The following is a 25,087-nucleotide window of genomic DNA, read 5'->3' as shown; positions in this document are numbered from 1 at the left end:
CTCTCTGACTCTTCTATTCCTCACACATAGTTCTTTTTTGGTATTTTGCACATTTCACACTACAGTTATTTGTTCACACCCTAATCTTCCCCATGAGCTAAGGGCAGAAGCTGTGTCTTTCTCATCTTGTATCCCCAATGCCAAAGACCCTGTCCCACACACAGTGGATGGTGGTAACTATTGACCAGAGCTGCTCTGCGGGTGAGTGGGGAGCTCTGTGCCACCAGCTCAGTTCAGAACTGGAGGGGACCCAAGAGGAGCTGAGTTTTGAGCTGCCTTTTAAAGAGGGCATTGTCTGTGCAAAAGCACAAGAAAAAGCAGTGTGGTGTCTGGGGAAGGGGCAGGAACGACAGAGCGGTAGAGGCAGAAGCCAATGTGCTTTCGGGGTGAGGGACCCGCAGCAAAGACAAGGGCTGGAGGCTGCGGGTCCCCAGCCAGCCACCCACACCTGGCTCTCCCTGGCCCAGGTGCCCTTCTGGAACGGCTGCAATGAGGACGAGCACTGTGTCCCTGATCTCGTGCTGGACGCCCGGAGTGACCTGCCCACAGCCATGTGAGTTGGCTCCTTCCTTATCACTGCTCGTGGCCTGGGCTCCCGGGGCCCTGGACTGTTTCCTGCATGGCCTTCTCACAGGCAGCACGGGTCTGACACTGAACTTGGGGTCTGGGGTCTAGCCTAGGCTTTGCCTCTAGCTCCCATGTGACCTCGAGGCAGTCCCCTCCCCTCGCTGGGCCTCAGTTACCTCCTCTGTAAAATGAATACTACTAAGTCTAATCAAATCTCCACAAATTTTGTTTAGAAAAGAAAGCTTTCCTTTGGAGCCACACTACAAAACAGGGGAAAGATAGAGACAGGGGACTGAAGTTCTGGGTGCTTGTCCTCCAAGCCCCAGATGAGGTGACCTCATTGGCCGAACGCCTGGGTTTTCCAGTCCTTGCGATGGAAGAATGCCAAGGGGGTGAGCAGACAATGAGTGGGGGACCCACAATCCCCAGGAAGAAACAAACTAGCATCTAAGGAAAAATAAGGAACATCGTATCTTAAATTTATGTCATATATTAATATTTTTCAGTAATTTATGCTCAACTTTTATCCCAGTATGAGAAGATTTAAATAGAAGACATATATTCCATGACATAGGCAATAAACAAAAATAGCACATCCAACTGTCGCAGAAGGATAATGAAGCAAATATTCTAACCATCTAGGCTAGCAATCAGGATTATCTCCATTAATACGTTTAGCTCTGAGCTTCCTGGCAGCCAAGGCCAAATAGGAAACATGAGGAGTGGAGTGATACATGGGTAATGAGGTCAAATAAGAGGAGGCTGTGATCTCCATGGTGGGAAGGCCGGGGCTTTGGGGGCAGGAAGTGATCTTGAAGGGGGAGCTCTTTCCAGCCCTGCCACCCATCTCCCCTCTTCTCCCAGTGGCTGTTCCCCTGACAGAGGCCAGCCAAGCACCCCTGACTGCCTCTCTGTTCCAACCTGGGGGTCCGCTTCGCCCCTGCATTCCCCATTCCACCTGCCTGATCCTGGCGTCGCTTTCACAGGGAGTACTGCCAGGGGGTGCTGAGGAGGCCTGCACAGCACTGCTCCACGTACACGCTGTCCTTTGACACCACAGTTTTCATCATAGAGAGCATGCGCCGGCGGGTGGCGGTGGAGGCCACGCTGGAGAACAGGGGCGAGAACGCTTACAGCACTGTCCTGAACATCTCCCAGTCCCCAAACCTGCAGTTTGCCAGCCTGATCCAGAGGGTAAGACCTCAGCGCCCTGCCCGGCCTGCCTGACACAAAAGGAAAGGAGGGATCCTGGCTGCTCCTTGGAAATCAGCTGGGGTTCAAATTCCTGACGCTCCCCCCACAGATAGGAATTGATTTAGTCTGTACTGGAGCCTGGCAGCAGGAGGCTTTTAAAGCTCCCCAGGGGGTTTCAGTATGGGGCCAGGGCTGAGAGTTGCTGGCTGGGGAGCCTGAGCCCTTTGGGGACACAGGGAAGAATGTCCTTCAGCCCTGTCCTTGGCCCTGGTTAGGGGCACACATATGCACCACGCATGTACCAAAACTCACACACACCTACCTGCAATCCATCCCCGAAGCGTGCCCAGAAGGGCCTTTTATCAATCAGAACTGGCTGCTCCCCACCTTAAAACTTCCGGTCATTCGCAGCTGCTGTGTCAACCAATTCCAGACTCCTCACTGTGGCATTCAGGGCCCGTCCCACCCACCACCTGCCGCTTCTCCCCTCACCACCCCCCACAGGTCACTGCCGGTTCCCACCATGGCCCTACCTGGCACTCCCCCTCTCCTCCGCCGGACAAGCTTCTGGTCCTACTTGGTGACTGTCCACATGCTGCCCAGTTACAACGTCCAAGCACTGTGCTAACACTCCACACGCATTTAACCCTCCCGACAATGTCCGGAGGTAGTGGTGGTCCTGGTGGTAGCAGTAGTGGTGGTGGCAGCGGTATCCCCATTTTATGGAGGAGGAAACTGAGGCATGGATGGGGGTTCAGTGGCCACACAGCTAGTAAGCAGCAGAGCAGAATTGCCACCCCGCAGCCAGATCCCAAGCCTGCACTTTGTGACAGAGCCTAGTCCTCTTGTTGTGCTATGTGGGGTGTGTGTCCTGAAGCCCCCACAGACCACACAGGGCCCCCCAGCCCTGCGCACTCCCCCGCACAGCCCTGCGTGTGCTCTGAGTGCCGCCCTGTCCAAACTGTCAACTCCCGGAGAGCAGGTGCCCTGCCTCAGCGTGTCTGTCCCCAGGCCTGGGCCAGGCTGAGCACAGACAAGGCCCTCAAGACATGTTTGTTGAGTAAACTAGGACATCAGTGTCACGTGTGGGTGCTGGGGAATCCCAGGTTCCCTGGGACACAGTCTCTGTCCTCAGGGACCTCCCTGTCAGTGTGGAGCCCAGAGTGCAGGGCGGGCCAGGGAGTGGCCAGTCTGTCCCCTTCTCGGCCTCGGAACCGCTGCCCAGTGCCACCCGCCCCCCCACCCAGCCAGCCAGATGCCCAGGAGCAGTGCCTGCAGCCAGGAGGGGCACTGAGTGGAGCCAGGCCGCCCGGACAAGCAAAGGGCCGCCTGCCTGTGTCCTCCCTTCCTCCTCGATGGGCTCCTCGTGTTCGCACACAGACCCCCAGGTGCCACCTGTCTGCGGCCATAGACCGTCCCTTCTGCGAGGCCCAGCTCTGGGCTGACACGACCCCCTCTCTGCTGCCCAGAGCGACCATGAGACACCCATCTGGTGGTCTTCTGAGGTCCTCTCCTGCCCATGGACTCTGTGTCCACCTGAATTTGGGGTGTTCAGAGGGAATCAAGCCCCAAACCTGTATCCACCTTCCCCAGCTTCCCAGGCCCAGACTTCGCAAGGCCAGTCCTGTGTCTGCTTATAACCCTAGGGAGGGAATCATGGGGTTTGTTTCCGAGGCACAGAGGCCTGTGGAAATCAGTGAGGCAGAGAGAAGTGGGAGACGTGTTCTGCGTACGGAGTGCTGTGTACCCGACCCCAGTGGCAGGTGTGCGGGGCCAGCCCAGGCCCTGCCTCCTTCACGGGGCGCCCCCACCTGTCCCCAGCCCAGGAGATACTCGCGGCTGGGAGGCCGGCATTCCTCTCCTCATCTCCCCCACACCCAGCCAAGGTGAGCTCTAGTGGAGGAAACACCCCTCTCAGCCAAATATGAACGTGTTAGTCTGATCACACACCTGCAAAAACACACCAGCCTACATATACATGCAAGGACACACATGCTCTGTGTGCACGCAGCAGGCACGTGCACACACATGCACTGACGTGCAGCCCTACACATACAGAGTCTACACAGACACACGTGCGCAAGCCCAGCCGTGCCCAACAGCACAGAGCCCACAGCAGGTACAGTCACCGTAACGGCAGTCTGGGCCTCGAACTAGGTACGGCATTTACGTGCCTTGTGTCATTTAATCCTCATAACAACTAGATGAGGTAGGTGCTATCATGCCCATTTAACAGATGAGCAAAATGAGACACAAGCATAGTCAACACTAAGGTATTGTGTAGCTCACAATAGCTAGAAGAGAGACTTTATATGTCCCCATCACAAACAACTGATAAATGTTTGGGGGATGGATATGCTAATCACCCTGATTTGATCATTACCTATGTATATGTGTATCAAAACATCACATTATACCCCATACATATGTACAATTGTGTGCTAATTTAAATTTTTTTTAATGAGATGCAAGCAAATGAGCAGCATCAAGCTAGAGCACTGTGTGAGTCCCTTCCCTCTGGACCTGGGTCGAGGGGACACCGTCTGCAGGCCCAGCTCAGACAGGCCAGCGCAGCCTGCTGGTGTTTCCCCTTGAACTCAGCCCCCCTTTCCTCACTGGCAGCAGCCAGTGAGTGACCTGCTGTGCAGAGTCCAGACCTAGACGGGGCGGGGAGGGGTTGACGGGGGTGGAGCTGTCTCCTTACCCTCCTGCCCTGGAGGGAGGTGGACTAGAGCCGGGAAAAGTCCCTCACAGCCCTGCCGGGACTCAGCCCACAACCTGCTCACTGTTTCTCTGGATTACAAAGTCATGCGAGGCCCTGAAACCCCCATTTAGTGGCTCAAAGGATCCTTTCCCGTCCCTCTGACGGAAAGACAGCGGTCACTCAGAGCCCTGAAGCCAGAGACTGGAGCGTCGCTGCCTCCGCTTTAGGTAGAAAAAGCACAGGCTTTGGAGTGGGCTCCAGATCCCAGCTCCGCACCACTTTCCAGGGTCTGAGCTAGTCACTCGCCATCTCTGGGCCTCTGCGTCCCACCTGTGCAGGGGACAAGGCCTGCGTTCCGTCAATGCAGAGGGAACGACGAAGCACGCGTGTGAGCACTTGCCCACTCTCCCCGGAACCCGGCACGCGCCAGGAACCCGTGCTCCGGGCTTCAGCGTGGGGTGGGGGGCAGGCAGCCGCTGGGGGGCAGGCGGGGCGAGGGTGGCCCCAGACCCGGTCTCGGCCCTGCCTAACTGCTGTCGTGGTGTCCTTCACCCACCCCAGGAGGACTCGGATGGCAGCATCGAGTGCGTGAACGAGGAGCGGAGACTACACAGGAAAGTCTGCAACGTCAGCTACCCCTTCTTCCGGGCCAAGGCCAAGGTTGAGGCTGGGGACGGTGGGGACGGTGGGGGTGGTGGGAGCGGGAAGGGACCAGGGTGGGCCCTGAGGGGCACGGGGAGGCGAGAGCAACTGGAGTGAACAGGGAAGATGAGGGAAGGGCAGAGAGGCCTGAGGTGGCTTTTGAATGTATTAGTTCTTTCTCCCATGAAATGACTTTCCAATGGCCTAATTAACCAGCCACCCCCAGGGCTGGCAGCCCACCCGAGAGAGCACTCAGCCCCCTTCTTCTTGGAGGGAATCCCCACCGCTCCCACCCCTCTTGGCCAATCCCACCGTCCTTCCTCCTCAGTCTTTCAGATCCCAGCCTCTGCCTCGTGCTGTGTGTGGACAGGGTGGGAGAGAAACTACCACCTCTCGAGCACCTGCCGACCGTGTGCTTAAAACCAGATATGAAAAGAGGGTCGGTGTGTGAAGGGAGAAGGAAGTTAGCTGGGAAAGGGCAGGAGACACCAGACCACGGGGGTGCTTCGTCATCAGCCATGGGCAGTGGCAGCCACCGAAGGTGCTGGGGCAGGAGAAGGAGGCCAGGCTGCTTGTACGGGGAATCAGAGACAGGAGCTTGGGGCAGGAGCCCACTGGACAGCAGCGTGTTCCCAGGAGCAGAGTGTGCAAGGCTGGGGAAGAGGAAGAAGTGGGGGGTGGGGTTAGGGCTCGTTGGAAAAGAACCGCCCCAGTGAGATGTAAGTCGAGGGTGTGGTTTCCGAGTGGACACACCGACAAACCCGGGAGCTCTGGAGGGAGGACGCGGGGGCAGCAGGACACAGCACGGGCTTCCCCCCTATACCCAGCGGCTCCCTGGGAGAGTGGAGCTCCTGCTGTCTCACGAGGGTCAGACGTGGGGACAGCAGAATGGATCTGTGCAGATGCCCAATAATGCTGGGGGCCCAGTAATGCTGAGCAGGTGAGGAGGGTCAGATGTGATAAGGCCACAGTCGGGGGCCCTGCTCCACACTGGGCAAAGGGCAAGGGGAGCACAGGACCCTGGTCAGCATGTGGCAGGAGGGTGCAGCCGGGTGGCCGTGCAGGCTTCACCCCTCCTGGGCCTTCCCCTCCTCCCCCACCACAAGGGCAAGGGCAGGTGTGGCCGTCCCACCACTCGCTTCTGGCCCCACGTCCAGTGGGACACGGTGATGGCCATCCCTGCCCCCAAGGCCCCCACCCCAGATATCTTGCATGGAGAGCTGGATTTGCTGCCCTCTAGCTGCCTTTCATTAAAAGCGGAAGAGGAGGAGGAGGGAGGATCCGGCTCCTCTGTTGTCTCTGGCTACGTCCCCCTCAGCTGCCCCCGGCAAGCCTGCAGGGGGGTGTGGGGGACAGGCCACAGCTGCTCCGAGCAAGGCCCAGACATGCAACCACTTCCTTGCAGGTGGCCTTCCGTCTAGATTTTGAGTTCAGCAAATCCGTCTTCCTGCACCATCTGGAAATCCAGCTCGCCGCGGGCAGGTCAGGGCCTGTCTGCTGCTGCTCGTCCCCCAGGCCTGCTCCTCCTCAGCCCTGTTTTCTCTCGTCTCACCGCTAGAAGCTGCCTCTCCCTGCTCTGAATCCCACCTCCAAGCCCTGTCCCTCACTGCCCCAGAGGGGCCCAGGGTCAGCCGAGAGTGTGGGCCAACGTGCTGCCTCCTGGGTTGCCACCGTTCTCATTCTTTTGGATGAGAAATAATAATGCCAGACCCTTAGCTTTATATAGCACTGTGTATAGCAGTTATCTCAAACCACCTGTAAAGCACTGTCCGTATATCACAGTCAGTCCTCACAGCACGCCTTACGATCAGCAAAGCAGGGGTTGTTCCCCACCCTCCAAGTTACAGGTAAGAAAAGGAAAGCTCAGAGAGGTTGAGTGAATTTCCCAGTGACACACAGCATGGAAATAGCACCACTGGAAGCTGAACGCTAGCTGTCCTACACCTCATCCAGTGCTCTTCCTGTCCTCATCACCCCTCTCCTCTTGGAAGTTTTTCCATTTTTAAGAGAACTTTTCTTGCTCTGTGTGTGGTCTTTCTGTCTTTCTCCCTCCCAGGCCTCCCTGAGGTAGCTTGCTATTTGTTGACACCATGAATCACCCCGTGTCAGTAGTAAACACACTTTTCTTTTTTCACAAAATTACTTCTGTGTGGGGGAAGAGGGAGGGGTTCCAAGTCCTCTGGAGCCTTATAAATGGCCAAACTCCTTAGCTGAGAAATAAATACCCCAAGCAAAGCAAACACCAACATTCCAGCACACACAGGTGGGAGGTGCCAGGAGTGCTGGGGACCACACGCCAGCCAGCGTGTGCTCACTTCCCAGCGGCAGCTCTGGTAGAATCCGCACTTGCCAGGCGACAAAGTCTGCAAGGCCTCCCTTGCGCTCTTCCCTGCTCTTAGAAATCACAGTCCCGGACCTGAATGCACTTGCATGGCTGTGTTTTTGGCACAGCTGTGGGTGTTTGTGAATTAGGGAGGGGACTTTAGGGGGATGTCTGTGTGTACTGGGGATCCCTTGTCTAACTAACACCTATCCTGGGTCAGGCTTCCAAAGGGAATCAAACCTGGTGCATATATCAAGCAGGAACCATATATTTTTATGTCTAAAATTATTTGCCCTGGTAGCGCACGGTTCTCTGATACAAAGGGAAACACATTTAACAAAACTCCCCCTCCACGTCTGCATTTCACTCTCGAGAATTCTCACGGCTGCAAAGTGCCCTCAGCCGCCCTGTAGGAGCTGCCCCCCGTCCATTCAGGGACAAAGGAACTGCCCGACTGTGAGCTCCTGGTCCTCCCTACCTGGCTGCACAGAGCCGGCCGCCTTTCCCACAGGTGTCGTCTCCCACAGCCCCCCGAGAGTCTGGCAGGGAGCCCGGGACTGGCCCGCCCAGCAGATGGGGGCTCTGAGCGAGGGGTCACACAGGCAGTCTGGCGAGGCCAGGCGCAGGCCTCCCAGCTCCCACCAAGCCCTTTCCTGACCCCACATCAGCCCAGGGGGGCCGCACCTGAGAAGGCAGCAGGAAAGCCGATGTTGTCCATTCCCCGCTCCCAGCCCTTTCTGTCCTGGGAGAAGCCTCAGGCTCCCTCGCTGGCCTGTCTGGTGTGACCAGCCCCAGGGAAGCAGCATGTTCCTTCTTCCGTCTGCCTCACACCCTCCCACTGCATGTGCTGGCTGAGCAGGCAGATGGGCTCCTTCCTGACCCTGCTGCCTGCCTCTCCTCGCAGTGACAGTGACGAGCAGGACAGCACCAAGGAAGACAATACGGCCCTCCTGCGCTTCCACCTCAAATACGAGGCTGATGTCCTCTTCACCAGGTAGGTGGGCTCTGGGGGCCCAGGTGCAGGGAGGCATGGGAGGACTGAGGCCTGGCCCCAGCACTGAGAGACAATGAGATGCAGACAGGTGTGTCTCTGGTGGGTCAGAGAGTGCAGCCCCTGGCCATGGTGGGTACCAAAGGAGAGGGAGGAGGAGACACAGGCCTGGTCCCTAAGGGACCCCCCAGTGGGGGTGAGAGGGGAGGGCAGGGTAGCAGGAGGTATCCCCCCCAACCCCGACATAGGCATGGAGGGTGCATGGTTCTGCAGAGAATTTGAAAACAGGAATAAGACCTGCTGCAAGCCAATCTGATTTGACCATCACCCTGCACCAGCAATCCTAAACAATGTCAGCAAGAAGAGACTTCCCTGCAGGCTAGACCGCTCCCACCTTCCACCCCCTTGGTGTGCCCCTGGCCCAGTCTGAAGGGAGAAGTGGGCCCTGTCCTTCCAGAGCTCACAGGCAGATGGAGAAGTCAGGACATAAGAGCGAACACAGAGAGGAAGGTCAGGCCCTCCCGCTGCAACTGCCCCTAGAGGCTGGAAGCAGGCACAGAGCATGAGGTCATGCTGAGAAGAGGCTGCGCCCCAGACAGAGAGGCTAGGGCAGGGATGGCCAATAATGGGCTCTTCTGACACATGCCACCCTCACACGGGGCAGACACTGCTGGCTGATGGCAGCATTTATTCCTGCTGAACCTCAGAATCCTTCCTAACACAGTACTCCCAATGGACACAAGAGGAAATCTGTTTTTGTGGTCTAGAGGGAGGCAGGCATAGGCCCACACTCTTGTTCATTCATTTATCCATCCAGCCAGCACTGACTGAGCTCACGGCGGCCCTGTGCTCTGTCTCTGCAGGACCAGCAGCCTGAGCCACTACGAGGTCAAGCCCAACAGCTCCCTGGGGAGATACGATGGCCTGGGGCCTCCCTTCAGCTGTATTTTCAAGGTAAGGGTGGAGGGGAGCCAGGGCAGAGAGTGAAGGACAGGAGCTTGGAATGCCCCACTAGGGAGGGGAGGAATATGGAACCCTCACTAGTGCCTGGAGTCCAGCCTCGACCCTGCCACCCACTCACCGTGTGACTTTAGGCAAGTCACTTCCCCTCTCTGGGTCTCTCAGTCCTCATCTGAAAAACAACCAGACTGGATTGGGGGGATGCAGCAGTGAAGATAAGGTGTGGCTGCTGAAATTTTTTAAAATATTAAAAAACAGTAGTTTAAACACATCAGGGTTTACTCTCTCGTATAAAAGAAGTCCAGAGTTGCCAGCTTACAGAGCCATCCAGGATGGGGTCTTCTGTTCCACCATCTGTGACATGAGATCACTGGCCTCCAGCTCACCTCACAGTCCAAAACGGCTGCAGTTCCAGCCATTGCATTCTCATCCCAGGCAGCCAGAAGAAGGAAGAGAAGAGCAGGCCTCCTCCCTATTAAGGAACCTCCCTGGCAGTTCCTCACACTTCCAATTACCTCTCATTATCCAAAACATTGTGATTGAGATTGGGCTGTAAGGGAGGCTGGGGAATGTGGTTTTTTGTCTCAGTTCTGTCACTAAGCAAGGAGGGAAAGTGAGAATGAGGAAACACCTGGGCAGTCTCTGCTACGGGGGCCCCAAGATGCCCCCCTCCCCTGAATTGCTGTAAGTTTATCAACTTCTCCTACAGCTGTGTGACAGCTGAGGGCAGGCGGACAGCCGGAAATGGGACTTCAGACACTGAACCCTGCGTGGCTCCAAGAGAGGTTTAGTAACCTGCCCAAGGCCACACAGCTCACCCGTGGCAGCTGGGCCAGGGTTAGATTCCCCATCTTTCTAATTGCAAAGCACTGCTTATAATCCGTGCTGCTCTGGCGCAGACTGTGTCACGGCTGGAATAGGAACTATCACACACTCACCATTTATATCCTTGATTGATTAATGATTCTCTCTCCTGACGCATAACTGCTGTCACCGTCTCCACCCCTGGCCTCAACAGAATCCCCCTCAGCCAAGAGGAGTTGAAAGGGAAGTGACCCTGCTGTCCAGGTTCACAGCCCCACCAACCTGTCCTCAGCCTCAGTAGCCCGTCCCCTTTCAGGGCTTGCGCTTTCATGCACGGTCCCCAGCCATGAAGTGGCAGAGCCAACTCCACAGTGATAACACCAGGCCGTGAGTGGGCCCAGTCCCCACACCTGGCTCGGGCAATGGCTGTACCAAGGGCTGGCTGGCCCCTGTGGACCTCGTTCTTCACCTGCCTCCGTCGGCCGCTGTGTGTACTGACGCCTCCCCCTCTGCATACAGATCCAGAACTTGGGCTTGTTCCCCATCCATGGGATGACGATGAAGGTCACCGTTCCCATTGCCACCAGGGGTGGCAACCGCCTGCTGATGCTGAGGGACTTCCTCACCGACCAGGTACCAATGCCCTTGGTGGCTGGCCCAGGGGAGGGTGCCAGAAGGAGACAGATGTAACCCCTAGGTGTGTCCTCAAGTCCTCAGACCCCAGTTCCTTTCTCCCAGGGCCAGGACTGCTGGGCCTTCTCTGGGAAGAGGAGAAAAGAAACATCTCTAGAAGCCCAAGTCTGCTGGAGCTGCTTGTGAGGTTGTGTGTGTGTGTGTCCCCGGTGCAGGTGAACACATCCTGTAACATCTGGGGCAACAGCACTGAGTACCGGCCCACCCCAACGGAGGAAGACTTGAGTCGTGCCCCACATCTGGTGAGTGTCCCCCAAAGCAGGAGCCCTGGGGCACAGGGTAGAGGAGTACCACCTGCACTCGCGAGCCATCTCTCTCCTCATCCGATAGCTTGTCAGTGAGAGCTTATTGAGCACCTACATGTGCCAGCCTCAAAGCAAGCACAAATAGAACGAGGAAAAGATGCTCCTGGCCCTGTATGTGTCCCCCACCATCTCGCAGGAGCTGGGGCAGACAGACATGCAGAGTGAGCGCTGAAGAAGCCAGGCCACAGCCTGGGGCGTGTTGGGTGAGCCAGCAGAAAGGGCTGGGGATAGTGGACCTGCACCTGGGCTAAAAGGACCAGGTGGATACAGATAGGCAGAGGTAAGGGGTAGAAACCAGGTGGAGGCTGGGACACACACATGGTTTGCACTAGAGACCTTGACCATGTCCACTGGGGCCTCCTGCCCCTGGAGGGAGCTCAGCTTCAGCTCAGCTTCAACTCCCAAAGCCCTCCCAAGACACCTGCTAGTTTCCAGGTTGATGTTCTCCCAAGGCTGCCCCTGCCTCTAGATACCAATTTCCCAGCATGCTTTCACTATTCTTTACCCAGACAAAAATCTCAGTAGCTGCTTTAATTTTACAAAACAAGTACGTCATGCATAGCACTTTTTAAGTGTAGCACAGTTCACCAAAGATTTGGGCATGGTTGGGTTTGGGGTGGCAAGAAGATAGCAACACAAATAACTAACCTAATCAATGCTAATTGTTTGAAGATTTCTTTGGGTTTTCTATTAATGTCAGTTTTTTCCATTCCATCTTTATAAATTGTTTTTCTTGTCATATTGCTCTGGCTAGGACCTCCAGGGCAATGGTAAATAGATGTGATAACAGATCATCAGGATTGTCTTGATCCTGAATTGAAAAGAACCTTTTACAATTTTTTATTATTAAATATCATACCTGCTGTAGGATACCCTTTAATCAGATTCAGGAAGTTCCCTGGGAGTTTTTATCATGAACAGAAGTTGGATGTCCTAAAATACTTTTTCTGCAACTGTTGCAGTGATCACATCATTTTTTTCTTTTAATGTCTATATGGCAGTGACATGTATAGATTCCCTAATGTTGAACCCAAGTTCTGTTCCTGGAATACGCCCAGCCTGGTCATTATGCACTTCAAATGGAGCATCAGATATACCATCCTTAATTCGTCTTCCAGTCAAATTCCCCTGGCAGCTCCAGCCCATGAGTCCCCCAACCCCCAGGAGCAAAGCCCCAGCCGGTCAAGCGGTGCCGCTGAGCCATCTCCCCGGGGGCCCAAGCCCCTGCGCACGTTCTCAGGTCATCGCCGGGCTGGCTGCCTCCCCATGCTCCCCACAACCCAGCTGCTCAGCCCCAAGACCCATCTTCTCTTTCAGAATCACAGCAACTCTGATGTAGTCTCCATCAACTGCAACGTGAGGCTGGCCCCCAACCAGGAAATCAATTTCCATCTGCTGGGGAACCTGTGGTTGAGGTCCCTAAAAGCAGTAAGTAAGCGCCCCTGGACTAGACTGGAAGGAAGAAAGGGGAAGGTCCACCTGGGGCTGCCAGGGGAGGAGACAGGAAAGAATCTTCCAGAGCCAGCTTCTGACGAGGCCTCTAATTGTACAGCTCAAGTTCAAGTCCATGAAAATCATTGTCAACGCAGCCTTGCAGAGGCAGTTCCACAGTCCCTTCATCTTCCGCGAGGAGGATCCTAGCCGCCAGGTGAGTCCCAGACCTGGCTTGGGCCCAGCCAGCTTGGAAAGGGTTGTCCCCTCCTCTTGAGTTTTCCTACGACCCCTGCCCGCTTATTCCAGCAGGTGAGAGTCAGGCAGACCTGCCGGCAGTCAGGGCAGCAAGACAAATAGGCCTTTGGGGGCAACACTGGGGAGGGCCACAGAAGTAGGCATTTGCCCTGTGCCTTGGGGCACCAGGCTCTGTGCCTCTGCACCGTGACTGCCCCATGGGACGAGCAGGAGAGGAAACTGACACTGGAGCCCAGGCCTATCTGCTCAGGGGCGCTCACCCACTGCCGCCCCCCAGCAGTGAGGCTGCGTCCTGGGCAGGCTGGCAGCCTGAAATGAGCACCCACCCCTCTCCTCTCCGTCCATCCACACCTCAGATGTAATGAATTGCAAATGACGTGGGCTTTGGAAGACTGGTGTGAACTGAATTTGCAAAGACCAAAGGATGCCTCTGTACTGGGGCTCTGTTCACTGGGTGAAACCAGACTGTTACAGAGGACACTGGCTTAACTCAGGGGCCAGGAAGGGGTGAGGCTGTGTGAGATGCTCTCCTGGGACAACAGGAAGTTGGGTCTTAGAGAGAAACCCGAGCCTGTGAAGAAGAGACGGGCGTCCAGGCGTGGGACACTGCTGCCCTCCACTGGCCACGTCCCAGAGACTCCAGCCCGGGCTCAGGGTGAACCGTCCTGCTTCAGAGGCCCAGTGAATTCCCACCCCACCCCCAGGGAGCCTGGAGAACAAAGCGGGCAAGGTCGGAAGCAGCCCTTAACCAAACGGGCTGGGGGGATGCCAGGCAGGGGGGTAGTGGGGCAGAGGCCCAGAAGCAGCTCAGGGGACCCACCTAAAAAGCATGTTTTTGTCCACTCATTTGGTGGCCCCACAGAGGAGAGATGAACCGGGCAGACAAGAAAACAATGACAGGTTATGGTGGTGTGAGCACAGGGGAGAGCACAGGCCCTAGGGGAGGGGCTGTCCCGGGAGAGCTTTCTGGAGATAGTCCTTTGCAATGGAATCCTGAAAGATATGGTGGAATGTTCCAGGCATCCAAGAGAGGGGAGGTGTGGTACAGGCACGGGCTAGCACACACACAGACCACCCCTAGCCCCCCACTGGTGCGTGTCTTTTAGTGAATTCTCCTTCCACCCCCACCCCCAGTCCCTCTTATACCCTCTGGGTGCTTCACTTCCCTTTTAGAAACCCAGCAACCCCAAGATTCAGCCCCTGTGTGCTGGACACGGTGCCAGGTGCCAGGTGCCAGGGCTGGGAGGCAGAGCAGGCCCCCAGCCGTCAGGGGTAGAAAGAGCACATACAAGGGACCTGCCGTTCACTCAGCCCTGCCCACGCGCTGAGCACTGTGACAGGCACATCCCATGTTGTCGCACTCACTCCTCGCGGCACTGCGAGGTGCAGCCCACCGCCCCCACCTTTCGGGTCTGGGGGGTGCGGCTGTGTGAGGTAGAGCAGGAGGGGAGCAGTGACCTGCCTGGAGCTGAGTAGTGAGTTGAGTCAGTGGCCAAAGCAGGGCTTGACGTGCTGTGCGGGGGCTTCCTCCGTTCAGCACGCTTGCTGAGCTCCAGCTACGTTCCAGGCACTGTTCCAGGTACTGAGGAGAGAACGGTGAACACAGCAGATAAAGCTCCTGCTCCCTCGCCGCTGACACTCTAGGTGGGAGGAAAGGCAGCGAACGTGAAAATCTACATTATCGAGTGGTGACAGGGACTACCCAGAAGAGCGCTCATACAGAAGGGTGGAGAGATACAGAGAGGGTGGGGAAAGCCTCTCCAGCAAAGTGACATCAGACAGAGACTGAGGCATGCAGGAGTGTCGGGTGGCTATCTGCATGCGCGGAGGGACAGCAGCACCAAGGCCCTGCAGCAGGCACGTGCTGGGCACGCTGGAGGCCAGGGTGGGGCTGAGTAGAGCGCAGGACAGTGGGAGATGAGGCCAGTGAGGTACGTGGGGCCAGGAGTGCAGGGCCCTGCAGGCCGGGGCAAGGACTCCACTCTTTACTCTGCGGGAGACGGGGAGACGGGGTGCTGAGCCGAGCAGAGACCAGGTCTGCCTTCCTGTTTAGAGCACCCCGCCGGCTGCAGTGCTGAGAAGAGGCTGCAGGGGTGTGGCGGAGAGGGAGGCAGAGCAGGAGGCAGCTGGGCAGCCCTGGCAGCCTCCAGAGGAGAGGAGGGTGCTCAGGCCCTGCATGGGTGGGCGGCGGGAGGGAGGAGGAGGAGTGGTCACGTTCAAGTGCGTTGAAGGGAGAGTGGACAGACTGCTGAGAGATTCCGTATGGGTGCGAAGGCAAGGGCCAGCAAGGACCTGTGGTTTCTGGGCTGAGCAACAGCAAGGAGAGACAATGCTGCCATGTGCTCTGATGAGAAAGCTGTGGCCGGAGCAGGTTTGGGGCGAGGAGAGTGGTTAAAGTTTGGTGCCTGCCTGGCACGGTCACAGGCGGGCGAGGAGACAGTCCTTGTGCGTCTGGAAGGCAGAAAGGTGGGAGTGGCCGGCACGTGGCTGGCGAAAGCCACAGGGCGGAGTCCTTGTGGGGCTGCTGCATGACCCTCTCGGCCCCAGCTACTCTTGACTTTGGGGCCCCTTGCTCCACAGAGAAATATTAAAAATCATGTTCTATAACTGTGTTGGTATAAAGACAAACGAATGTTAATTCAGGTTAGGTTATATTCAGCTTTCTTCTTCCAATTTTAAAAGACATGTAAACATTTTCATGGGCCCCTAAGAGTGCTGCGGGCCCTAGGCACCTGCCTGCTGGGACTCGTGGGTAGCTCAGCCCTGAGCTCACTAGGGAGTGACTGTAAGGAAAGAAGAGGCCCAAGGACTGAACCGTGGGGCACACCAACAACAGCACAGAAGAAAGAGCAGCCCGTGTGGGAGGAAGAGAATCCAGGGAGAGCCGGATGCCCGAGGCCACAGGCAGAGTGTCTCACGGAGGCAGGACCACCTGGGTCACTCAGCTCAGGTGGCCACTGTGCCTGCACAGCTGGTTGCCCCGTGGCCTCAGCTGGCTTGTGCCACCCATCCCTTGGCCTCCCCCTGAGGAAGGGGGTGCCGCTCTCCCACTGCCACCGCTGTCCCCTGCCCTGCTGCCCTGCCCTGCTGCCCTGCCCAGGCTGTCACCCCCGCCCCACAACAGTAACGCTGTTGGCCTGGCTCCACCCCCTCGCAGATCACGTTTGAGGTCTCCAAGCAGGAAGACTCACAGATCCCCATCTGGATCATCGTGGGCAGCACACTGGGAGGCCTCCTGCTGCTGGCCCTGCTGGTCCTGGCGCTGTGGAAGGTGAGGGCCTGCAGGGCGGGCAGGGAGCAGCGACCTGGCCGGCTGGCCCGGGCGTGGGGCTCCAGCCTCTGGATCTGTGGTCACTGCCACGTTCTCTCCGTGGGAGCTGCACCCACCCAGCCTCCTCCCAGAGCTTGCAGGCTGCCACAGCACCTGGCCCCTCCCCACAGTGGGCAGATTGGTCAGGGCCAACAGAGGGCACTCACGCTATGGCACTGACCCTTTTGCTCCCTTTGGGAACCTGATGAAAACTAAGCTTCTCTTACCAGAAAAAGAAAAAAAAAAAACCAAGCGCACACGACTGCACGAAATTTCTTCAACAATATCAGGCTGCTAACAAACCTCCCAAAGCCCTTCTCTGTCCCTGAACCTCTGGTTAAGAGCTGCTGGTCTCAACCTCCTCCTGTTATGGATGAAGTAACGGAGGCCCAGAGAGGGACATTGGCTGGTACAGGGTCACACAGCAAGATGGTGGGAGCCAGCATGACTTCTTGCCTTTTTCCCAGAGCTCCATCCACTCTGTTCCAGACCATAGAGGGCGTTCTGGGGGTGGGGGTGGCCAGAGTGAGCTGGGGCATTCAGGGAAGCCCTCGGAGGGAGGAAGCCTGAGGAGGGGTGGTGGAGGGACATCAGGAGAGGGTGGGCCTTGTCCCTCCTACCCACCCCTGAGACTTCTCCCTTTGCCTCCCCACAGCTGGGCTTCTTCAAAAGTGCCAAGCGCAGGAGGGAGCCTGGCCTGGACCCCGCCCCCAAAGTGCTGGAGTGAGGCTCCAGAGGAGGCTTCGAGTTGACGGGGGCCAGGACACCCGTCCAGGCGGTGTGCAGGCCCAGGCGCAGGCCCCACGGAGCTGGAGCGGAGAGGACGCCAGCTGGCTTTGCACTTGACCTCATCTCCTGAGCATTGGCGCCTGCTCCTTCTACGGTGGAACTCAAGCCGGCTTTAAGAGAAAGGGCCCTACCGGGAGGCTGGGACACCTCCAACACAGATCCCTAGGGATTTAAAGGGACCTCCTCCCCAGGCCCACCCCAAGGCCTCCCCCAGGTTCCGTGGAGGGCATTTGTTGCCCCAGCCACCAAGGTGCTAGGACTTCCTACTCATCCCAATCCTCCGAAGAAACGCAGGGAGGAAGACTGTAAATACAAACCCACTCTGCACACACTCCAGGCCTCTAGTTCCAAAAGGACCCATGGGACAGCAGAGCTGAATTCTGCCTCGTCCTCCCACCCCACCATTGGTTCCCAAGTCACACTTGCCCCTGCCCATAGATAGGCGCCCCCGGGGCTCACCATGAATGAACCTGAGCCCTAGGGCTTGGTGGCAACAGCTGTGGGCCAGGGATGAAGAAAGACTCTGGGATGCGGAGACTGTGACAGCCGGGCAAGTGGGACTCAGATCCTGGCACCGCCCTGAGATAGAGGCAGCCGGGTGCTGCACCCACGCGCGTCCACACTGACTGCCACCCACATACTCCCCCACGGGCTCGCAACCTCCTGTGCTCCCGGCTGCCACCCCTCCCGGGCTCATCTGTTCCTGAGTACCTCATGCGAAGCGCGTGGATGACACACTCCCTGGCATGCGAAGCGCGTGGATGACACACTCCCTGGCATGCGAAGCGCATGGATGACACACTCCCTGGGGCTCCCCACTTCCACTTGTCTCCCACTGCGGCAGATACACTGGCCTGGCTGCAGCCGGGCAGCAGGAGCAGGGGTGGGGAGCCTCCCCTCCCTCCCCCTCCCACACACACACTGCCTCCCCTCCCTCCCTCGTGCCCACCAGTGCACGGCAGAAGGGCCCAGCCGGTGCTGTTGAGGGTCCTCTCTGGAATGCACTGAATAAAGCCCGTGCAAGGACCCCTGGAGCCTGCGCAGCCTCAGTGACAAGTATCTCATCCACCAGCCCACGGGACAAGTGGCATGACCAATGCTGGTGCCCCAAGGACAAGGGGCACGCCTGGTGCCCAGCGGAGTAATTTATGCCTTAACCTTGTTTTGAGGTAGAAACGAAAGGGGTACAAATCAAAGGCACATGACCCCCTGTGCATAGTACGACCTTCACTGTCGTAAATATTTTTAAGAAACTTTTTAAAAATACAGTGTTTAAAAACAACCAAGGCACTGACATGCCGTTCTGTGGGCAGAGCGTGGCGTAGGGAGCCGTGCTCTTCTTTGAAGGGGAGGAGGTGGATGAGGGGCTCTCTGCTTCCTTCCTGGTAGCTCTAAATGCTGGGAAGGGATTTGCTGCCTACAACATGCCCTCCAGGTGGCCGCCTGGCCTCCGTGCGACATCTCCACTGGTGGAGCACTCTCTCCCTCCCAAAGTCGCCCATTCCATTTTTTGCCAGCGTGCATGGTTAGGACCCAAATGTTTCACTGTGGCTTCTGCCCTTAGTTCCAGCTTGGCCCTCTCAGGCCTCACTTCCAGTTTCTCCTCAACACACAGGCTGCTCTTAAAACAAAGCATCTCTATTCTGTTCTATTCTTGTGCCATTCACTTCTTGGAATCCCAATAAGTAGAAGCTTAGAAAATATCTGATCTTGTTCCCACATAGATGAGGACACTCAGAACCAGAGAGAGAGCCCTAGGCCCCACAGCAAAACCCAGACTAAACCCAGGACTGCTGCCTCCCCAGCCAGACTCTGTCATTCTCGGCCACCATCACAAGGACTTAATGAGGAGCAAATAAAATCTGAATATCAAAACTAGTTTTCAGCTGGGCAGAGTGGCACACACCTGTGGTCCCAGCTACACGGGAGGATCACTTGAGCCCAGGAATTTGAGACCAGCCTGGGCAAAGTTGTGAGACCTGTCTCCAAAAAAAAAAAAAAAAAAAATTTCTTTCTAACAGAATCAGTAGAAAACATTAAATCACATTCCACTTCAGTTATCACCTTATGAATGGGGAGCCTGGCTAAATGAGCATTAATGAGCCCCACACTGAGAAGTGTACTGTTTGATTTTGCACCAAGTCTTCTGGTCAAACCCCATCAGATCTGAGAGAACGCTCTTAGGGAATTCCTGATTTTTACAGGTTGGCATAAATTTTTTTAGAAATTGCCATGGACAATCACACTGCAGACCAAACAATGTATCTGCAGATCAGATGCAGCCCCGAGGCCACTGAATTGCAACCTCTGGACCCCCAGTCAGAGGCAGGCAGCCCTGATCCCCGGGACTCCACAGTCCCCCACAGCCTCCCCCCAGGCCTCCCCCAAGACCCACAACATGATCAAAAGGTATAGAAATTGATAGGCTTGCATATTCCAGTGCTTTAGCCTTGGGGTTATATCAATCCTTTTTCTCCTCTTTTTCTTATCAACTATCGCTTTCTGAATCTATTTACTCTGCAGTATAAATGTCCAAGACTAGCCTTAGGAGTGCCTGGCAGGGCAAACAGAGAAGATCCATCTCATAGGGAGCAAAGTCCCAGGCTAAAGCAGTGTTTCGCAGTCCTGGCTGCACATGAGAATCACCTAGGAGCTGTAAAAGATGCTGATGCAAAGGCCCCGGCCCCTACAGTGAACCAGACTTCATTGGTTGGAAGAGGGGTCAAGTTTGTTTCAGACTTCCCCAGGTGAGTCTAACGTGAGTTGAGCTCAACAGCAAAGTGAACATATAGGCTAGAAAATGAGGAAACAAGGGGTTAACATGCACAGGTGACTCTCTGTGAATACTGGGATCTGCGCTGTCGTCCTCGGTGCCATTCAAGTTAACTGGGCTCTAGCCCGGAATCTAGAAGACCTTATTACAGAAAGTTGTGGGGCTGGGGGAAGGGGTAGATTTTGCCCAGTTTTCTAGGGTCCTCGGAACCCTAAGGGGGCTCTTGGAGGACTTGGGCACATTGGCTTTTGTCTGGAATGGAAATTGAACAGCAGTCTCCAAGGACAAGTTTGGCATTTAGAGGCAAGCAGCTCCAAATGCAACCTCAAATTAACATTAAAATCATATTGTGGTTCACAGATGGATGTTATTATCGTTAATAGAACATTGATGTTCTATCAGATAGTTAAGAACACGAAGGAGCTAAGGCTCTGTGTTAACAGGAAATATAACCAACTTTTAAATGCATTGTCCTTTAAAAGCATTATTGGTCCACCCTAGACACTAAACAAACTTAAGTGCACTGGAGAAAAATGTCTGGGGCAAGGTCTGACTCTTGTAAACCAAATGACCATCAGAAGATGGTTTTAGAATTTGGTCCATGGACTGTCAGGATTTCTAAGCTCTAGGCTCACTGGATAGCAGAAGAGACAGACCTCCACAAGGAGTTGTGAGACGAGATGAGCAAGACATCCCGGGTGGCTCACAGGTGATTCTGACATGGTGCACCAGTAGACCCTGCCCACACGAGCCCCTACCAATCAGCTGGGGGCAGGTCCTCAGAGAAGACCCAGAAGCTGTGGGGCAGATCTTGGGTAGATGCAAGAGAGGCCTCTGCACAGCGTTCTATGGGAAAGTGGGTGTCAGTTAGGGCATCCCTCAGTTCCAGCCAGCTGAGAGCTAGAAAGGAGAAATCTAAGCACGGGTGCTGCTTCTTTCTGGGATTAGATGGCCTGGGCATGCAAGTTCGTAGGGCAGACTGTGCCTCCTAAAGCAGAGCATGTAGCCAGAGCTGAGCTTCTCAAAAGTGGGGTTCCAGGGCTGCTTCAATCAGAACAAATGGCTAAATTCTACCTTAGACCTCATAGATTCAGTTTCTATGCAGTCATTCTACACACTTGGAACGTACAGAACCAGCAACGTACAGCCGTAATATTCTGCTATTCCCTCATCTCCAGTGTCAGCTTCTTAAAGAGTCTGGCCTATCTCAGCTGCCCTTCAGCTGCGCTTGGGCCTATCTTGAGGGCAGCAATAATCAGCAAAAACCCCAAAGGGGTCACTCTCTGGTGCAAACAGCGGAGTTTCTGGGTTTTACTTTTGTTAAGGAAGGTAGTGTTTCTTAACAAGGCAGGTATCCAGGTGGAAGGAGCAAAGTGCTAAAATGAACACACGGAGAGAGAGTATGGAATAGCTCTGCCCAGGGAAATATGGAAGAGCTTCTCTGAGACGATGTTGACCTCTCCTTCCCTAGAGGTCTTTACAAGACGGATTGCTACCTCCATCAGTATTCAAGAGCTTTTAGCATCAATACTCTCCCAGAATAAGACACTAAACTTGAGTCAGTCCTTCTGGATTCAAGCCCCAGGATGCCAAGCAGCCTATAATAGAAACAGCTGGCTTAATCGTGTTCCTTTTCTGGCATAATGACTCACTGCAACCATGCCTCACCCCCAAAAAGAGGTGGCCAGGTCTCTCCATTACCCAAATGTGCCTTGGGCATGGAATACAGCCATTAGTAATGAATGGTCCCGTTTTCATTCAACACCACACTGGTCTTTGTTTTTACCTTCAGCTGACAGGGTGCCAGCCCTTTATTCTGCACTGCTTCTCACCATTAAAAAAAAAAAAATCCCCCAAATTATATTAGTATTAACATCAGCTAGGGTCTCCTCAAAGAACAGTCGAGCTTAATCGGCCACACTAAAATCTGCAGAGAGCTTTTGTGTCACTGTCTATTCTATTAGCTCTTACATCACGCTAAAGTAGGACAGCATGTTCCAAAACAGAAACTGAAGCAGGAACAGAGCTTTGCTGATTTAGCATGAAGAGAGGGTTAGAAGCCTTGCACCTGGGCTCTAAAACTTGTGTCTAAACTGTACCTAGCAAAGTCACCAGGTTCAAAGTAGAGTATGAGCAGAAAGGTATTTTTTTTTAAAAAGGAGATAGGGGTACCATTCCTTAACAGGTTCATCCTTTCTAAATCAGTCTTGTATGTCCCTTGTTCTTCCATCCCTGGCACTGCATTGAACAAGATGTGCAGCAACTCAGTGATATTTTCTAAAATGTTTTCAGAAGGTGGCCCAAGCCAGAGTCAAAAAATATCAAAAGTTTTTATTTGGGAAATTAGAGGAAAAACAGAAAACCGAATGTCAAATAGGTACATCTAGCTGTACAACAAGCTTATCAAGGGCAAGGACTATCTTTATTTTTATATGCACATCGTTAGTACAGTACCCGATATACAGTAGGTGTTCAATAAATGCCAATTTCCAAGAGTTTGTTCCCAGTGGTTGAGGCAAAAGCAAAACCCCAGTCCTCCTCTCTGATGGACTGAGCACACCAAATTTAAAAAACAAAGGCAAATTAGAAAATAGAATTTTGTCTAAACTTGGCAACAAGCCAAGATTTTGTGAGCCACCTAAAGTTTGCATTTCTCATACTGAAATTTTCTGGATCAAATATCTAAAGAAACATACTACTACCAGTATTTTGTTTTTTTCTTTTTCTTTCTTTTCTTTTTTTTTTTTTTTTTGTTGAGACACAGTCTCACTCTGTTGCTTGGGTTAGAGTGCTGTGACATCAGCCTAGCTCACCACAACCTCAAACTCCTGGGCTCAAGCAATCCTCCTGCGTCAGCCTCCAGAGTAGCTAGGACTACAGGTGCACCATGACGCCTGGCTAATTCTTCTATTTTTAGTAGAGAAGGGGTCTCACTCTTGCTCAGGCTGGTCTCAAACCCCTGACCTCAAGCGATCCTCCCACCTCGGCCTCCCAGAGTGCTAGGATTATAGGCATGAGTTACCACGCCCAGCCTGCCAGTATTTTCTTTTGTCTGATCATCTGTTACTTTAATACAGTGTACATTACTTGAAACAAAAATAGCTTTAAAACCTGTCTAGGTGACTTCTGCAGTCCCGCTGGGAATCGCAGCCAGGCAGGCAGCGACCTGGGAGTCTTACAGTGAAGGAACACTGCTCAATGGGTCAAGAGCCCCAGAGCCTACTCCCAGCTCTGACACGCTCAGTCCTTGTGTGAACTTGGATGAACAAGTCACCTCTTTCTGGGCCTGTATCCTCAACTATATAAAATGAGAGGGTTGCACTCAATGATTTCTTTCAGATCTCTATAAAGGGACTGAGATGGCTACTTAAAATCTAAATTTGAATACAAACATGTGCCAGGGATGTGCTCCAATACCACCATTTAATATTCCCTTGGCAATCTTAACCAGTGTAATTAGGCAATAGAAATATGAGGTATATGAATGCTGGAAAACAAGAAGGCAAAATTATCATTACTTGAAAGTGATGATTAGTGTATCTGGGGCATCCAAAAGCAGCAACTGAAAAATTATTTTTTAAAAAAAGTCCAATCCATTAAAGTGCCTTTGTAAAAACATTTAGAAGTATAAAAATATGAAAAAAACTAATGATAATAAAAGGAAGATATTTGTAAGAACTTCATTAAAAAAACCTTAAAAAATCTCTAGACAGAGACATAAAAGACTTGACTAAACAGACATATATTTCTTCTAGATAAAAAGGCTCGGAATTGTAGAGATGTCAAGTTTCCCTATGTTAATCTACGAATACAATGCTAAACAAAATAATCTCTTAACATGATAAAATGACACCAAAGTTCATCTGGAAAAATAAATATACAATAATGAAAAAAATCATTTACCACCAGCCTGAGCAAGAGTGAGACCCCGTCTCTACTAAAAATAGAAATAAATTATCTGGCCAACTAAAATATATATAGAAAAAAAAAATTAGCCAGGCATGATGGCGCATGCCTGTAGTCCCAGCTACTCGGGAGGCTGAGGCAGGAGGATCGCTTAAGCCCAGGAGTTTGAGGTTGCTGTGAGCTAGGCTGATGCCACGGCACTCACTCTAGCCCGGGCAACAAAGCGAGACTCTGTCTCAAAAAAAAAATCATTTACCTCCACCCACCCCTGCTAAAAAAAACACAAGTGAAGAAATACGTACCCAACTAATGATACTGAACATTTACCAGGCACTTTATTATATGTCGGGCACTATGTTAAGCATTTTAACTATCTCATTTGCTCATCAACAGTGAAAGTTAGATAATACTACTGCCCCAATTTACAGAAACTGAGGCTTAGGTAGAAAAGTAACCTGCCCAGGGTCACAGAGCTAAGAAGTGGTAGAGCCAATATCTGAACCCTGACAATATTCCCCAGAACTCCACCACACTTTCAGATCAACAAAACAGAGAATCCCTGGGGGGGCAAGGGCAATATACATAACCTAAACTTTTGTACCCCCACAATATGCTGAAATAAAAATAAAAAAAAAAAACAGAGAATCCAGAAAAAGATCCAATTACATTATGGGAATTCAAATCAGTGGGAAATAATTGAGAGGCTTCTGGTTAACTGGTTCCTTACATCAAAATAAATTCCAGGTACATCACAAATTTAAACCTGAGAAGGAGAAAGAAGGGAAGAGAAGCCATACAAGCTTCTCTTTTTTAAGTAGAGAAAACATGGGTAAAAAAGATGTATGATCTTAGAATCGAGACCGCCTTACAAGGAGGATACAAGTCAGAATCCATTAAAAAAAATTATGATAAATTTGACTACATGTTCCTCTGTCCAAAGCATAAAAAAAGAAAAAAAATTGACTACACAAAACTGTAAACTTCTGATATGAAAACTACCATATTTAAAGTAAAAAAAAATTGTTAAATAACAGAGAAACTTTCCTTAAACTTCAAAGGAATTTCTAACTAGTAGTAAGAAAAATAGCACAACTCAAAAGCAAAGGAAATATAAATGGTCAGGAAATACATGAAGGGGTTCAATCTCATTCATAACAAAGGAAATAAATCTAAACCATGAAATACTATTTTTCATTAAGAACCTTGGCAAAAACTAAATGATTAGGTAGCCTGTAATCCTAGCACTCTGGGAGGCCAAGGCAGGCAGATTGTTTGAGCTCAGGAGTTCGAGACCAGCCTGAGCAAGAGCGAGACCCCGTCTCTACTAAAAATAGAAAGAAATTATATGGACAGCTAAAAATATACATAGAAAAATTAACCAGGCATGGTGGTGTGTGCCTGTAGTCCCAGCTACTCGGGAGGCTGAGGCAGAAGGAT

The 25,087-nt window shown here is 53.3% G+C and overlaps 1 protein-coding gene across 1 annotated transcript in view; it reads left to right on the top strand.

Annotated features, from left to right (window-relative positions):
• ITGA11 (integrin subunit alpha 11) overlaps positions 1-17,997 on the top strand; it is a 52,171-nt gene extending 34,174 nt beyond the window's left edge. Inside the window, exons 14-25 of the mRNA XM_045541773.1 lie at positions 468-553; positions 1,554-1,761; positions 5,027-5,125; positions 6,513-6,589; positions 8,335-8,424; positions 9,285-9,375; positions 10,705-10,818; positions 11,034-11,120; positions 12,501-12,611; positions 12,736-12,831; positions 16,030-16,143; positions 16,838-17,997. Of these exons, the coding sequence (XP_045397729.1) occupies positions 468-553; positions 1,554-1,761; positions 5,027-5,125; positions 6,513-6,589; positions 8,335-8,424; positions 9,285-9,375; positions 10,705-10,818; positions 11,034-11,120; positions 12,501-12,611; positions 12,736-12,831; positions 16,030-16,143; positions 16,838-16,909 (1,245 nt within the window). The 3' untranslated portion in view covers positions 16,910-17,997. The remainder of the gene's footprint in view (positions 1-467; positions 554-1,553; positions 1,762-5,026; positions 5,126-6,512; positions 6,590-8,334; positions 8,425-9,284; positions 9,376-10,704; positions 10,819-11,033; positions 11,121-12,500; positions 12,612-12,735; positions 12,832-16,029; positions 16,144-16,837) is intronic.
• Positions 17,998-25,087: the final 7,090 nt, after the last annotated feature.

The sequence above is a fragment of the Lemur catta genome, chromosome 1 (genome assembly GCF_020740605.2).
Source record: "Lemur catta isolate mLemCat1 chromosome 1, mLemCat1.pri, whole genome shotgun sequence".
NCBI classification, from domain to species: domain Eukaryota; kingdom Metazoa; phylum Chordata; class Mammalia; order Primates; family Lemuridae; genus Lemur; species Lemur catta.
Note: the sequence above shows the minus strand (reverse complement) of the source record. Positions and strands in the feature narration are given on the sequence as shown.